The 16,075-nt window shown below is 36.4% G+C and overlaps 1 protein-coding gene across 11 annotated transcripts in view; it reads right to left on the bottom strand.

The window, feature by feature from the left end:
• LOC110832269 (protein argonaute-3-like) overlaps positions 1-14,462 on the bottom strand; it is a 137,851-nt gene extending 123,389 nt beyond the window's left edge. For 3 of the 11 annotated variants that reach the window (XR_015532940.1, XR_015532942.1, XR_015532939.1), the window contains exons 1-8: positions 13,367-14,461; positions 12,773-12,965; positions 10,416-10,532; positions 9,596-9,720; positions 7,816-8,000; positions 7,224-7,383; positions 5,937-6,004; positions 3,763-3,951 (exon numbers count right to left, since the gene is read on the bottom strand). Coding sequence is in view for 1 of the 11 variants with exons in the window: in XM_087341485.1 (XP_087197611.1) it covers positions 7,265-7,383; positions 7,816-8,000; positions 9,596-9,720; positions 10,416-10,532; positions 12,773-12,829 (603 nt within the window). In the remaining 10 variants the exon portion in view is untranslated. Of the gene's footprint in view, positions 1-3,762; positions 3,952-5,776; positions 6,005-7,223; positions 7,384-7,815; positions 8,001-9,595; positions 9,721-10,415; positions 10,533-12,772; positions 12,977-13,366 lie in introns of those variants that run through there. The other 8 variants (XR_015532944.1, XR_015532945.1, XR_015532941.1 and 5 more) reach the window with 6 other exon arrangements.
• Positions 14,463-16,075: the final 1,613 nt, after the last annotated feature.

Here is a 16,075-nt window from a genome sequence, read left to right as displayed (position 1 = left end):
GTTTTCGTGAAATAAGTAATTTCAATTTCTAATGTTTAGGAATTCAACCACTTTTACATACTGTAACGTTATTCAGATGATACAGAAAAACATCAAAATTTTCTTTACTTCCATTTTAAGCAACATTAAACATATGAATGGGAAAATAAACCTGTAAAAATTGTTCCGGTTCCACACTGTGTAACAGAAACAGAAAATAACACTTATATTTAACGTGTTCGAAACTTTTTTTTCCACTTGATTTCCCCTTATAAGCTCCCTTTTCAAGTGTTCAAGCAACACTGATCGAAAGATAGCTGTCTTCGGACTCATCGCCGTGAAAAACTCAAACCCTTCAACACTGATCCATCTATTCGAAATCCATTTCCCCTGGTAGCGATTTTCCATGGTAGAATTCCGATAAACACTGAGTAACATGTGAATTTGTTTAAACCACATATCCTAACTTAATGTCGTTTTTAATAAACTGTCATGGCGCTGTACTCGTTGGGAGTCTGAAAAGGGTTAAGAATCGCCAGGCGCAATTATGAGAAACGAAATATATAAATCAAGGGTGTTTCACAATAGGGTACTGAGGGTACCGTCACGTCGAGACGGCTAGAAAAATCCACAGTTAACCGACACGAATATATCACCTCAGTCAGGCTAAGACGACTGTCACCTGGGTTGCAGGAGAAAAGTTTCGACCTAGGCAATGCGGAAGAGCATCTGGACTTTATTAAAAAATATAATTCTTCAACTCTCATAACGTAGCGTTTTAACGAATAAGTTCAACATGATAAATTTTATCCACAGATTTACTGTCATCAGACTTCTGCTTGGGTCAACACTATCATTGTCAAGAGTTTTATCCTGATGAACAAACAACAGTCCGGTAGAAATCTGCCAACGTTTCAGAGATGCTTGCTGCCTCTATCATCAGGGCAAGGACTCCTGAAACATCGGTAAACTTCTACCAAACTACACGCCGCAACGACCCAGAAAGACAGCCATCTTCAATCTACATTTGATCTGTGGGTATGAAACAAGATCATCACGCTCTGCGCCATATCAGATGAACGTGAGTTCGCATTACTTTCCCACCTTTTGTCAGTATAAAGACTCTTGCTATAGTCAGGACAGAACGTCCGGTGTTCGATTTCGGACAGGACAGGATTTCTATCTTCCCGCCACGTCCAGATCGGTTTCCTATACAGTAGGTACCGGGGTTCTAGCCGGGGTGTGAAGCTAACCATCTTGTACCCAGAATAAAAATTCATGGAGAAACATTTTTGTTATTTATTGTCTTTCTACTAGAACATGAGAATTTTGAATAAGCCCCCTTATCAGAAACATACGTCTTTCGTGTATAAATCAATGCTGTAGGTAGTATCTCCATACTGACAGAATATTTCAAGTTTTCTTGCGTTCAGAGATTTCTAAGGAACAGCTCCATACAAACTCCACTCTTTCATATTAAACGATTAATCACTTGTGTACTTAACAGAAAGTCTCAAGTCTACAAGCCAATTACTGCTGGTAGACAATTATGAAGACAGATGACACGATTGCTTTTAATTTTGTCTAGATACCGACGTCCTCGTCTAATAAAGAACACGACTTTCAACCGACCACATAACGATTCTACATACCTGTAAGGCAAGAAGAATTTACATAATATTCTCTGTCTTAATAAATGCAGAACACGTATACTAGCAAAGACCAAGTGAATGGATGGTAGTAAGTACTTCAACTTGAGACGAAAGTGCTTCAACGACATTTTAATACGCCTAAGGCTTACGTTGAAAACAGCTCTCACATTTCTCAGAAACTCTTCAACCTAAATGTTATTAAGTATACGTAATATGTAATTTACCTGAAACAATCCAATGAAGCGGGGTTTATATTGAACAGCTAACAATCACTCAGCTGGTTAAAAGAATTCTAGACCTTTATAAAACCCGATGGTTCATTACAGTGTCCACAAGACCCCGACACTGATCCAAATTCTGAATCCAGTCCACATCTTTACATTCTATTTCCTAAGATCCATTTTAGTATTATCTCCCCATCTACGACTAGGTCGACTTCATTCAGATTTCCTGACTAAAAGTTTCTACACATTTCTCACATCACTCTTAAGCTTAGTTTTCTCTGCGTTTACTTCTATACCAACTTCTTTAAAAGCATCTAACAACGATTCTACATTTTTATTACTGATATATACGTTCTCAGGGGAAAAATCCATCATCGGCATACAAACTCTTCGTTTCCTATTCTAAACCATTCTGAATAGGAAATTTCATCAGACGTGTTTAAATATGCGGAATACACTTTTGATTTACAAACATTTTAAAGAGTCCATCCAGCTTAATTGGTTCACGGAATTCAATAATAGAATAAAATAGAACACTTCCCTCATAACTAAATCAAACGTTTATCCAAAGTCTACATAAATGGCTTATGTTGAGTTTAATGAGTAGTAAGTCTACATCACATTCAATATGAATATCTTTTGGGTCGCTGTGCTGTGTAGTCTGGTAGAAGTTCACCGACGTTTCAGAAGTACCTGCTGCTTCCAACATAAGAACTCCCTGATGATGGAAGCAGCAAGTACCTCCGAAACCTTCTATCATACTTCACGGTAAATAACCTTGAAGACAGCAAAGTTCATACACGTCGCCGTGAGAACCAAAAATCTCACACAATAAGAATGTGGGATAGTATGAAATACAATTGAGATCCAGGATAAGTACACACAAACATTCTACCTGACTAAAAGGCCAAATTAATTCAAAACACGCACTTGACCGGATGCAAGGGCAATTCCAGTCAGACTATTCGTCTCCTGGCTTCCGGTAATCAAAGACTATAGGCCTAAGTTTACCTGAAAACTATCGATACACGTATGAAAAAAAATAAAATTACAACGAATTCTAAATTAAAATCCAGACGTGTGTAACCGGGGGGCTCACACAAGCCCGTTGATAATTTTGTTCATTTTATCTGACCCCTTGGCACATAAAATATAAGATACCTAGGCGATACATCAGTATCAAAATATCGATACACATATATCCACATATCGATATATTTGCCTGTCCCTTCTTCAAAATTCCAAAATGAATAAGAAAATACAGTAAGCCCCTTGTTAAACTGGAGTCACACCGCTGATCAAATCATATTTAAAAACATTCCTAAACTTTGAGACTCTAACTTTATATTCTATCCATACACAAGACTAGACGTTAATCTTTAAAGGGAATGTTTGACTAAAAATGCCTGTTTCCGTATGTGATGAGAATTAGATGTTCTTGAGGTACGTTGTGAGTGTTGTGAGTATTGTGGGTGAAGGATATATTTTCTGAACCCCAAATATGCATGAAATTTAAACTGTTCAGCCTATCTGAAATGTAGCAAGCTAATATAATTATTTTTAATTCTCGTAAGTGTTAGACTGAGTCTACCACCTCCATGGGGCAGAGTCCTCCTAGAGAAGCTAATACTCACAAGCTCGTCAAAAAATTTCCCGCCTTATTCAGTTTTAAGTTTTATGAAACAATTCACAACAGATCAGATCAGAAACCTAAGCCAGATAAATCTTGTCCAAACCCTCATATATTATATCCTTAATATCAATTTAATTATTAACTTCACACCTATAACACATATCACACATGGTATTGTACCTTCAGGTTTCCCGAATAAATACTTTACTTGCTACATTCCGCGCCAATCATGTCATCGCCATAATATTATTTCGTAAATGTACAAATTATGTACCTCAGAGGATGATTTTAGGTTCTCACGGAGTATAGTACAAAGATGGCTGTCTTGTGGGTTGTAGCACCGTGTAGTCTGGTAGAAGTTAAACAACGTTTTAGAGGTCAATCGGCATCACCATTATCAGGAAGATCGCCCTGTTGATGCAGGCAGTAAGGACTTCTGGCTTGAAGCTTCGATGATGCGTACCTGCAGTTAAAACTTTATGACTGTAAACCAGTAACAATAAAGGCAGCATGTGTGTCAGCCAAGGTATCCGTCCAGGTCCGTGGCGCTTTTAAACACTCAGTACCAAAGTAAGTTTTTAAAATGAGGGGTTTTTTGGCTCTCACACTCAACTCTTACAGCCGCGATTAATTTGTGCAGGAAACGATGAAGCGCGACTGATTTGACTGCTACAAGAAAGATCAATTACGAAAAAATATTTTAATATTTTTGCAGAGGATTGTTATGGACGGTTGTTTGCTGTGCAAATATCGGTTTAAGCAGACTTTAACAATTAAGGCACGAAACATGACGTCACCTATCTCGACTCAGTTCATGTGACCTCATAGTGGCTTCAGATGTTACAGGAAACGACGCGGGGCCTTCATTCTGAAAACTGCGTGCATCAAATCTAATGGCTCTACACAATTTGCCCCGACATTGCCTTTCCATCGTATTTGATCTCTGAAAAGGAGGATACGGCTTGATAATTCATTTACAAACGAGCCTTATACTTAAATCTACTGAGAATTTTTGCAGCCAAAGCTTTGCTCCAATCAGGCAATTGACTGACAGTTCAGTGAATGACAGCTTTACCAAGAGAAACTGCAGCTTAAGTTCTGGTCCATACTTTATTCGTTCTCTGCGAAACTTTATAGCCTACATAACAAATTAACTGACCTTCTTTCATTGTTTCACACAACTAACCTTACTTCAGACTGTAAAGGATTCTGCGAAACGAATGACTTCAAAACATAAAAATAACGTAAAATATAAAAAGAGAAGAAATAACTTTTCTCATTTCCAAAAGTGTCATGAAATCTGCGACATGATTAATGACTGCAAATTAAGTTCAAAAATGATGCAGACTTCCGTAAGATGAAGTAGAAACGGTGAAGCACAGTGAAGGCAGATAACTTTCTTTCCAAAAGCCTCTGAGGCATATAAAAGGATCTGCTCAGGGCTAAATGTAATTAAAGGAAGGCTTTTGATAGTGCTAAGTCCTCTCCCAGGAATTTAAGGAGAAACGAGTTCTGCAAAAGTGCAAAAATAAAAAAAAAGTACTGACAGTGAGTACTTGTACCACAGCGTGTACAGGAATCTAATAAAAAAATTACAAAATCAATTATAATGTAATAATAATTGAAACCAATTCTAATTTATGTTTTTGGTTGCAAGTACAGTGCGGACTATTTGTTCCTCTAGTAGACTCAAAGGTATCTCTGTGCTTAATTAAACACCAAATCATAAGGATGTATGGAAAAGTGGCGGCAAAGGTCCATGTATTCTTAACGTTCGTACTAGACAGTCGCCTTCACACTCTGGCGACTCTACCCAAAATAAAAGATCCCCAAATACCCGTTGAAGTCCCAAAGTCGGCATGGACTCGGTAAAAAATTACGCGCCATGTAAACGCACAGGGGAGAGGTGGTATCGCTTCTACTCATTCTTGACGTCGGCACTAGATAAGGGTGAGTGGTTAGGGTCACGCCCCGGCCGAGCTCTACCCCCGGGAAGGGACCCTGGTACCTATTGGATAGGAGGATGGGTGAGCCCCAGAGCCGGTCTGAACGCAGAGGCTAGAGGAAAAGTCCTCTGCCCACGTCGGGGAGCGAACCCCGGTAGTCCAGCCCGTAGTCATCGTTATCCCGACTGAGCTAAGATAAAAATAAGTCATTGACCCTATCAGAAATCGAACCCTGGTCGATATGAGCTTAGGGACGAAACAAAAGTTGCTAAGATTGATGGCTGATATTGGGGAGTAATTAATTTCACTATCAAATGTTGAATAATTCAGAAGAAAAATAAATTGATTTTCTGCATTTTTATTCGTGTTCCGTTCAATAATAGTACAATAAAGCTTGTAATTTCGAATATTTGACATATAAATGGAAACAGAGTTGTCCACTTCATTACGAAACTGGACGTCTGTAATAAAATTTCCAAAATATTTATCCAAAAAGACTTACCTATAACCCCAAAATGTGCACTAAAATGGAAATTTCCAGTCTAACTTCAATTAAATTGACATAATTCACTGAAAACAGAAAACGCAAGTGTAAAAAATACAATACCAAAAAGCCACAGGATCAGAACTACATAAATGCACACACAATTCCAGACATCAAAATATTCTTGCGGAAAGAAAGCTAAGATTTTATGAGAATCAATCAAGTTTATAGCACTGTTTTCTTACCAACTCTCTCATCTCAAAGAAACCAAATCCTAAAATAACAAACTTGTTTCCCTCTAGGGTGAGAGGACACGAAAAAGAAACATAAAAGGAATGATATAAAATGTGTTGGCAAGCGTGCATGATTCTCATTTGTTTCCAAAGCTTTCAAGGGTATGACATGTATTTGGATGACGATCTTCACGTATAAGAGCAGCACTTCAGAATGTAATAAGTGGAGGCTATAAACAGGTACTTTCCACTTATATAAAGTACTTGAAGGGAAGTTATGGCACTGAAAGAGGGTACTCGAAGGCAATAAAGTGGCACTGGAAAGCAGTAATGACTAACAAAGTGATGAGAGGTATTGTGCACAAATTAAATGAACAGCCCAGGGTCTGATACACACCTCAGAGACGGCATTGATCAAATAATGAGTGGCACAAAGAAGACAAAGTACTCAGTGCAAAATTTATAATACTACCACATACGGACTGTCTTGGGATTGAAACTGGACTTTCATGTTAAAAAGCCTTCTGTTCACAAGGTAGAAATCATTTTAAAATTTAACTAAAATCAACTATTTATGCCCAAAAACATTACTACATCTCTCCAGAGAAGAAATACATGAGCTCATGTCCAAGTTTCCTTAAAAAAGTTTTACTCACATTTGCAGCAGAGCAGGTGGCTCACTTTGTATTTTACGTTAAAAATAGCCTACAGAACACTTCCGAATCATTTTCCAACCCACAATCATCCCACCACTTGACACTACATAATCTATGCAGTTGCGAAAGTATCAAAAAGGGAAAGTTGACTCAAGTATTTAATTGGAAATTGGAAATAAACAGTACAATATCTTTCCCTGTGGTAAATACAGTGTAATTTCAAAACATTACTCAGAATGTAGTTAATGTTCAGTTTCAGATATTTACTTCAGTCAGAAAGGAAAATTAACTGGACGTTTATGAGAAAGTACAACAAATAGAACTAAATCTTATGGTTGTAGTTATGGATCCCTTAGGTTAAATATTATGTAAATATGTAATAATATGCTAAAAGTTACTTCATAAATGAGACTTACCTTGACACAGATGAAAGTGTGTGATTCACTCCATTCAGTTTTCAATTGACTTTCAGAAGAATTTTGGAACATGTAGCTTCATTCATACATTGCATTGTTATTGACTTTATACATTGAGTTAAGACTCCAACATTCAGTTCTGCAATTTGCTTCACCTTGGCTACAACACAGTTGAAAACAAATGTTAATTCATACAACAAAACAAGAAGACCACAAAAATTATAATAAAACAGAGAACACATTTCTTAATTAGAACTTCCTAGGTGAAAGTTATTTACATGGCAAGATTTCTGCAATGTCAGTAAAGTTCTACCAGACTATACAGCACAACATCCTGTACGACAGTAATCTTTATGTTCATATGTCAACAATTCCAAACTTTGAGGTTATATCAGGCAAAATTAAAATATTCAAAATGTGTACCAGCCAAAATTATATACATACACGGAACACTAAAGCGTATAATTATTAATTCAGTTCCTGCTAGCCTCACCATACAGACCAAAACATTTGAACAGACAAAAGTTAATCAAAGAACCTCTTATTTAAACAAGGGTGGAAGAGTGCTTTATTCATACAATAGACCTCTTACCATAACTGTTTTTCACATTTGGAATCACAACAACAATCAGATCAACTCTCTGTTTCATTGAAGTGAAGAATTCCTGCAATTCAGATGTGTCCCTTGCTAGAAACCGCAAACTTCGTGATTGCAATGGACGTGCAATATTCATCCCAAAATTCTTCCCTGTTTTCTGCATTAATTCTCCAAAACGCCTGCAAATTTTAATTTTAAATATACAAAACCATTAATGAAATGGAAAGAATATGATAAATGACTATAGACTCAGTTGTAGTATTACATAAACAGAAGACAATAACTACTTTTCCAACTGAATAGTCACTCTTTAATGATAATTATTAATCATTCTATTCTTGGAACAGTGTATTTCAAGTCATCTGATTTAACATCATCTGTGCTATTTTAGTCTACTTCCCTCTCTGGAAAGATTTTCATGAAACTAAAATGAAGTGCATGCCATTAAAGGACACCCCACCTACTTTTTAATTTCCTACTATCAGTAACACTGCCGTGGTGCAACAACGTCTGAAGCTGGGGTGACACAAACACCTCATATGCAGGCACTTCAAATATTGTGTGCCATTTAATTATTAAAAAGTATTACTTCCATTAAGGCATGTTTCTTTAATGTTCAACGATACCAGGTAAGTTTCGCAATATATATATATATACATATATATATTTGTTTTGATGGCTATCAGTTGATTAACTAATGGAGATGAGCATGGGGATGTTTTACTCATTTGTTATTTATTTAATGATGCTTTGTGCTGTGAGGAGTTCCAATTAGAAAACAGATAAACATTTTACTCAATTATTTTCCTTATAAAATTAGTTGATTTGACATTGTTATTATCCACTCGCTTAAAAAGTACATAAATATTACATGGTAACTATTTTATCATCATGCAGGGTGATACAATAATTTATTTATATTTATTTATTTATTTAGTGTTCTGTCTGACGACAGGTCCATATGAACAGGATCCTTCCATCCTTTTCTCGGACTGGGACCTGTTCATATACGTTCTTGGCAGATGATCCAGAAGTGGTTTGCCATTGCCTTCTTCTGTGTGTGAATGGAGTAATTGTTGGGATGCCACGGAGGAAGACTCCGTGTTGCCTAGACCACGGCCTTGCCCAACACAAGTTATAAATTCGGGCACCGCCGGGAATCGAACCCGAGACTCCAGGATTAATAATACCAAAAATGAATGTGTGATATATAATACATATCAGCAGGCTGCAAGCTGAGAACTATAAGATTTCATTCTAATTTGCATTCAACCTATTTAGAGCAAGGGGTGGTGACTTTCTCTGGAACGAGATACAACTTATATTAGACCAACACTGATATTTTTATGTCCCATTGTTTGCAATGGGCTACTCTCCCAATTTTTAATTTACAGTAATGCTAAAATCGTGATACAGAACAAGAATTTTGAAGGAAATCAGGCTTCATAAATTCTTCCAAAAACTTCTTATTAAACAGGCTTCTACCTAATACATTTAAGTTCTGTAATAAAATAAAATATGTGAATTATAAGTTGACGGTGAGTCAGATGGCTCTTCAAGTACTGTATTAAGACAAAATTTAAAAAATCATTAGATGAAAAGTATTGATTTGTCTATAAACTATTATCATCATACTCATCTACTGATATTTCAGAAGTACTTGCAGTCTTACAACAAAGCTTTCTCACCTCAATCTTATGTATCACATTATATTTCATAATTCTCTGCTAAAATCAAAGCAATAAAATTGCCATCACATTTGGTTAATACTCACCCGAGTGCATCTTCTTTTACATAACTGTCTAAGTTGAGAATTATCCAAGATTTCAAATTACCGCTGATAACAAAATTTGATGCTCTCCACACACCACTCCTTGGTATTGTAGGAGATCTCTGATTCTGAAAATAACAATTCTATTTAAGTCCATTTTATGTACTCTATGTAAAAAAACACAACTGTACAAAACTGAACTAGAAAGATGTGAAATGACATAGTCAAGGCCTAATCTAAGGTACTATCCCTGTATCTGCCTGGAGGGACTGAGGAAAACTACAAAAAACCCAGTCAGGATAGGCAGTCTCCAGGCCAAGATTTTAACATGGGGCCTCCCAAATAAAAAATAGGATTGTTAACCACTTGGCAATGATTTTCATTTTAAACACTATCAATGTATGTTTTTAAATATGTAACGTATCTCATCTACGTATTTAAAAATGAAAATTTGTAATGCAGGATCCAACAAAATATTTTTAGCCTGTATATTTTTAAAATTTTATTATAACCTACTGATAGCAAACTATTCTACAATAATAATCAAAATTACACAGTGACCTTCTGTTTCACATATTTTATATTTTGTAAAATGGAAGCCTGAAGATGGTCTATTATACTGAAACATGTTGTTCAAAAACATACATCTGTGATAATAACTGAATTATTATTGTTGTATGTGATGAAAGACTACAAGTTACATTAAACATATTTGTGTAATAAACCCGCCCAAAAATAAAATGCTTGAATATAATATGTCCTTGAAAAATGAACAATGTTTACAAGGACACCCACTATATGAAGTTTCAATTAATGTACTCACTTCATATTCCAACTTCGGAGCATCCAGGATCCGAGCACTTACTTCTTCAAACTTTCCTCCAACAGAGAGACCAAATTCTCTGACACATGGGTCTTCATTGAATCTCACTGACCTCAACTGAAATAAAACCAAAACACACTCAAATATGTAGCTTGAACAACAACAAATTATGCAAAATTTTGAGGATGTCAAAGATACATACATTACTTAAGTATGTACTCAATCGAAGCAACCCACAATACTTTTGTACATAAAACACAACAACCACATATTACACTTCATTCGATATGTGTGTGAAACCAACAAAGTTAAGTAGCATTTGAGGTTTTCACAGCGGTGAGTCTGAAAATGGCTGTCTTCTGGGTTGTTGCACCATGTAGTCTGGTAGAAGTTTACTGACATTTCAGAGGTCCTTGCTTCTTCCATCATCCAGACTACACAGTCAAACAACCCAGAAGACAGCCATCTTAAAATATAAAGTTGTTAAAATACTAATATTGTACTTCATCACATAATTCACATTCTCATTTTTGTGTTAAAGCAACACCAAAATTGAAAAGTAATACTCTTTGCAAGACACAAAGGTTACAAAAGTGTACTTTACACCACACACTGCTTAACATTATCCCCTTAATCATATCTAGGAATAGTAATTGATCCTTCCATTTGCTATCACTATTCTTTTCACACACTCACATATTTATCCTCTTAATCTGCAAAAGTGATACAGTTACAGATTACACCACAGAAATGCAATACTTAATTTTCAGAGAGCTCACTAATTCACTTCCATCCACAGAACATACTTTCTTCTGATGTTACTATAACAACAAAGTAACTTAATACATTATGCTGGGCTGAGTCCAAACATTCATATCGTTCGTAATATTCATTACGAGAACTTGACATGTATGAATATGAAATGGCCTCTAATCATAATTCACTCCATGACAAATTATGATCAGCTCCTTCTCAACATATATGGCAGAACATAAAAAGTTCATACAATAAGAGATACACGGAACCATGATCTTTGCTGAAAAACATGCCAGACAGATGCCTACAAATTAAATTTCAAGGACAAGATTAGGTTTGGGTTAGACCATGGACTGAAGCTTGGTGAGGGAGCCCAAGGGTACCCTCAGGGGGAGTACACCCCACAGGTTCTCCACAACTTTCCTGCTGATTAGATGTGTGAGCACACATAATGTCCAGATCTGGGGTACCAAAAAGCCACACGCTATTTATCCAGAACAATGGTTTATGGTCAGATCTTTTTTTGCATAAAGCACAATTACAGGCATCACGTATCTCATCATATTGCAACAGTGGTTAATGCCACAACTGTCAGAAGATTTTCCACAAAAGGATTCCTAGTTCCGGCAGGATTGCGTACTGCAACTCTGGCGTTTGGAAGTCGGTGGCTACCTTTATGAAAACCTGCCTTGCACGTGGCCTCCGAGAACCCCTGACCTGACACTAATGGGGTTATGCAAAGGATGCAGTTTACTAACCTCCTCGGCCAACACATTCTTCATGAATTAAATACACATATCCAAATTCAGTGGAAGTTGTGACACCTTGGACAAAGTGATGCAAGAACTTAAATAATTCTTTTAGGTTTGCCATGTGGTGAATGGCTCTCACATCATAAACCTCTACCTTGATGCAAATTAGAAGGTTACCTTTTTCACCTGTATGTCGTTTCATTGTACTGTCACTTGTAGTATTTGTTCAATAAATTTATGAAATGGTGTCCAACATTGAAACAGTCCAACGTAGGTAAGAAAATACTGGCACAATGAATGTGTTTTGTGCTGCTCATTAAACAACACTTTCTTAATTGCACAGTTTATATAGAGAATATAGTGCTGAATGAGAAGATAAAGAATTTTGAATTGTGAAGGATGTGGAAGTAACCAGTCATGGCCTTGTTTTAAAACATTATCCCAGCAGAAGTTGAAGAGAATTACTAAAATCTCAAACCACAATAGCTAGGCCTTGGACCAAGAACCTCCCAAATATTCAGCAGAAGTACTAATCACCCAATTTTGACGTCTGGTGCGTGAGTTTCATTTTATGAACACGATAACTAAATGTGTGTTCAAGTCATGTACAAAGCAAAAATTCAGATTGCAAGACAGTGGGACAGGAAAAGTTATGAAAAATGTACACAAAGTTTGCCTGGAAAACCTGAAGGTAATAACAGGACACTTACATCCACTATTATGTCACAGAATTATTTATTTGATCCCACATACCCCATAATCTATGTCTTTCAATAGAAATGAGATACCGAGTCTGGCACCCATAAAATCGACCTTTTAAAGACAGTTTACAGAATTACTTTTGCATACCTGTACTTGTTTGAGGAGCAGACGGTCGTAATGTTGCCCATGGAATGCCGCCATCATGGATTCCGACCTTCCGGGGTTCACCGGTAGGAGATTCCTCCGACTTGGTGGGTCCACCTTCCTTTCCTACAGTCTCCACCCCAACCAGCCAGCAGAGCAGAAAAGTACACGCTAATGATGTTCCATACAGGGGTTTCTACAAGAAACCTTTAATGTTTTATCAAATGCTTTGTACTAATGCAGTCCTTGTTCTGTAACAACTGACTAAAGCCCAATGGTAACTACATGTACTATCTGCCTTAATATTAAGAAATTGCAGTTTGCTCACAGAGTGTATTTATAGGTTTCACATTATTTTAAGAGTAAACAAGAGATTATTACCATCAAAAAGCATTGACTAACTAATTTGTAAACTTATTTTCCAGACTTGTATTGCAGAATCTGAAGGTTATGTACATTGATATGTGAAACGTCCTTCCAATTGTGTCAAAAGTACTGAGGTTCATGAATATTTTGTGAAATGACATGTTCTACATCCTTTGGTTTAGTCCTAAGAAGGATCTATGGATTGTAAATAAACTCTACTCTCTAACATACCTGAATACTGCACTTCCTTATCCAAGTCACAAACGCTCCAGGTGCCTCGTTCTGTCTGCTTCTTCACATCTCCAACTCCAAATAAGCTGCTTCCCCATCACGCACACAACTGATCTTCTGAAACACTGATATTCAGACAAATTGGTCTGCCATGTCTTCGTGTGACACCAGTCCACACACACTACAGATACAGTTCACATGAAAGTAGCCACTCAGCACATCCCCTCATCTCAAACTCATCTTTGAGACATACAAGTCACTCACACTGAATCTATAACCGTACACCTCCTCTGAAAGCAAGGTAATCGCACGAGGGCCTGAGGTCTTCCTTGTGGCATTGTGAGGCATGCTACGAACACCCGATAAAAAAAAAATTAACAGATTCTCCCTCTGAAATGATACAGGATTTCGGTATGTAGTACATTCTCAAACACCTAAACATTGTCAATGAATAAATAAATATAAATACATGAAAATCTGAAACGCAAGCACATATACCTATATTAATTCTAAATTTCAAAGAATTTGACGAAACATATCCGCCATGTTGTGACGTCACAGTCAACGCCCAGTGAACGCGAATGCATGTTCAGCACACAATGGAATAAAATTTTCTAGACTTTGAAGATCCGATTTGTTTGCTAGAGTCCTGCGAAAGAAGAATGCTTATTACATGATGGCCAGCGTCCATATTCCTGCGATTTGTGTCACAAATCATTCGCTCGTCAAAGTACACTGAAGCAGCATAAGCGCATACACAATGGGGACCGTTCATATTCCTGTGATGTGTGTAACAAGTCATTCATCGATCAGCATAACCTGAAGACTCACCAGCGTACGCACAGTGGTGAAAGGCTATATTCCTGTGATGTATGTAACAAATCATTCGCTGATCAGAGTAATCTGAAAAAGCATCTACTCATTCACAGTGAAAATGTTTAAGCTTTATATCCATAATATAAATATAAATGTAAAGCAACTTTTGTATTTATATTTAAAATTCTGAGGTTTATGTATATTAATTTGTAAAATTATTTTTCATACTTGTATTGCAGAATCTGAAATTTATGTACATTGATATGTGAAATACGTTCTTGTACTTGTGTTGAAAGTTCTGAAGTATATGTATATTGTATGAAATGACATGTTCTACATCCTTTGGTTGAGTCCTAAGAAGGATCTATGGAATGTAAATAAACTCTACTCTACTCTAATTGTTAATGACATGGCAAACATGTAACAAATCTTGTCATTTGGCATACTGAGATGCCGATAACAGGGCGGAATTAGGTAATTAAATTCAGAATTTATTCGAATCAAATAGATTATAGTTACATGTGGAAACGTAATGAAAATTCTACCTATTCATCTTATCCTCCATGTGCTGTTCCAATGTTTCATCATTTATTATCGCCATTCTGGATACTGATATAAATTCAAAACCACAAAATGGAGCAAGGAATTTAAGAAACTCTGAACGCCATCACTACATTCAACATTTGGAAGTCTTCATGACTGATATAAGATACATAACTAACCACGAAAACCAAGGTAGCCAACGTTAGATGGTTTCTTGAAGTAGAAAGCCTGTGAGTAGCTGCAAACTGTACAAATTGTATAAATAAGCAGGATTTTCCAACAGAGGAATATTGTGGTCCTCGAATATAGAGAACTATATCCCAAATATACTCACAGCCTACAGAAGATTGGCAAAAATTAGTTGGAATTTCAAACTGCCAAATTGGCTCTCCTGATCACTGCCTTCTTGATTAAAATATTTCTAATGTCTGTCTGTACGCAGTAGGCTTTTTTACAATATAGAAATTAGTGCACGGGACCACTGTTCTGAATTTTATAAGCCTTCTATTTAGAGAGAGCTGTACAAAAAATTGGGCTATCTGCAGATGTGAATCTGAAGGCTTTGCTCACGTGGCTTACTCCCCATTACTTAGTCCACTTGGGGTCTTGCCCTTCTTCCCATACTTAATAGTTTCAATCAGTAATAGTGACAGACCAATTTAAACACTTCTTTTAATATAATGTTAAAAACTACTTTGTGGGTCTAATGGGTGAAAATAACTCCCTCCCTGCTCTTCAGTTTTATCCTTACAATATAAGTGGATGAAGCTGAAACTTGACACACTCATATGCAAACAGTGACATAATTCTTAAACTTGATGTTGTATGTGTAAGATCATTCAAGGGCATATACAGCCATTACAACAGCAGTGTGATGACACAGATTGGAGAAATGTGACACGAAAGTCAGAATAAGAACAGCATGTAAAAGTTTTTCAAAAATATTTCTGAGCAATCTGAACATTTTTGACAATATAAATATCCAGTAGAAGCATGTGGTTTACATCAACACCACTGTATTTTCTCACAAACTAGAAGCTTTGGATGTGTTTTTTTAAAATGAGGTCTGAAACTTTAGCTGAATTTCATAGCTGGAATGTAGGTGGTAAAGTGTACAGAACATAAATTTGTAGCAGAGTATGTTGTGTACTTATACACAGTAAATAATATAAGATGCAGAGAAAGATCACAGATTATTCATTGAAACAACAAAATGAGACAGCAAATGTATTACAATAACAACAAAGCACTGAAGAATACAGGCTGAAACACCTGATGACATTACACATGAAAATGGTACAGCATATTGTTGGTATTGCATCATTATATTATTCTGCAATATCAAAAAAC

The sequence above is a fragment of the Zootermopsis nevadensis genome, unplaced genomic scaffold, assembly GCF_977971745.1.
Source record: "Zootermopsis nevadensis isolate Lab colony 2312 unplaced genomic scaffold, Znev_1.0 Znev_ptg000076l, whole genome shotgun sequence".
NCBI classification, from domain to species: domain Eukaryota; kingdom Metazoa; phylum Arthropoda; class Insecta; order Blattodea; family Termopsidae; genus Zootermopsis; species Zootermopsis nevadensis.
Note: the sequence above shows the minus strand (reverse complement) of the source record. Positions and strands in the feature narration are given on the sequence as shown.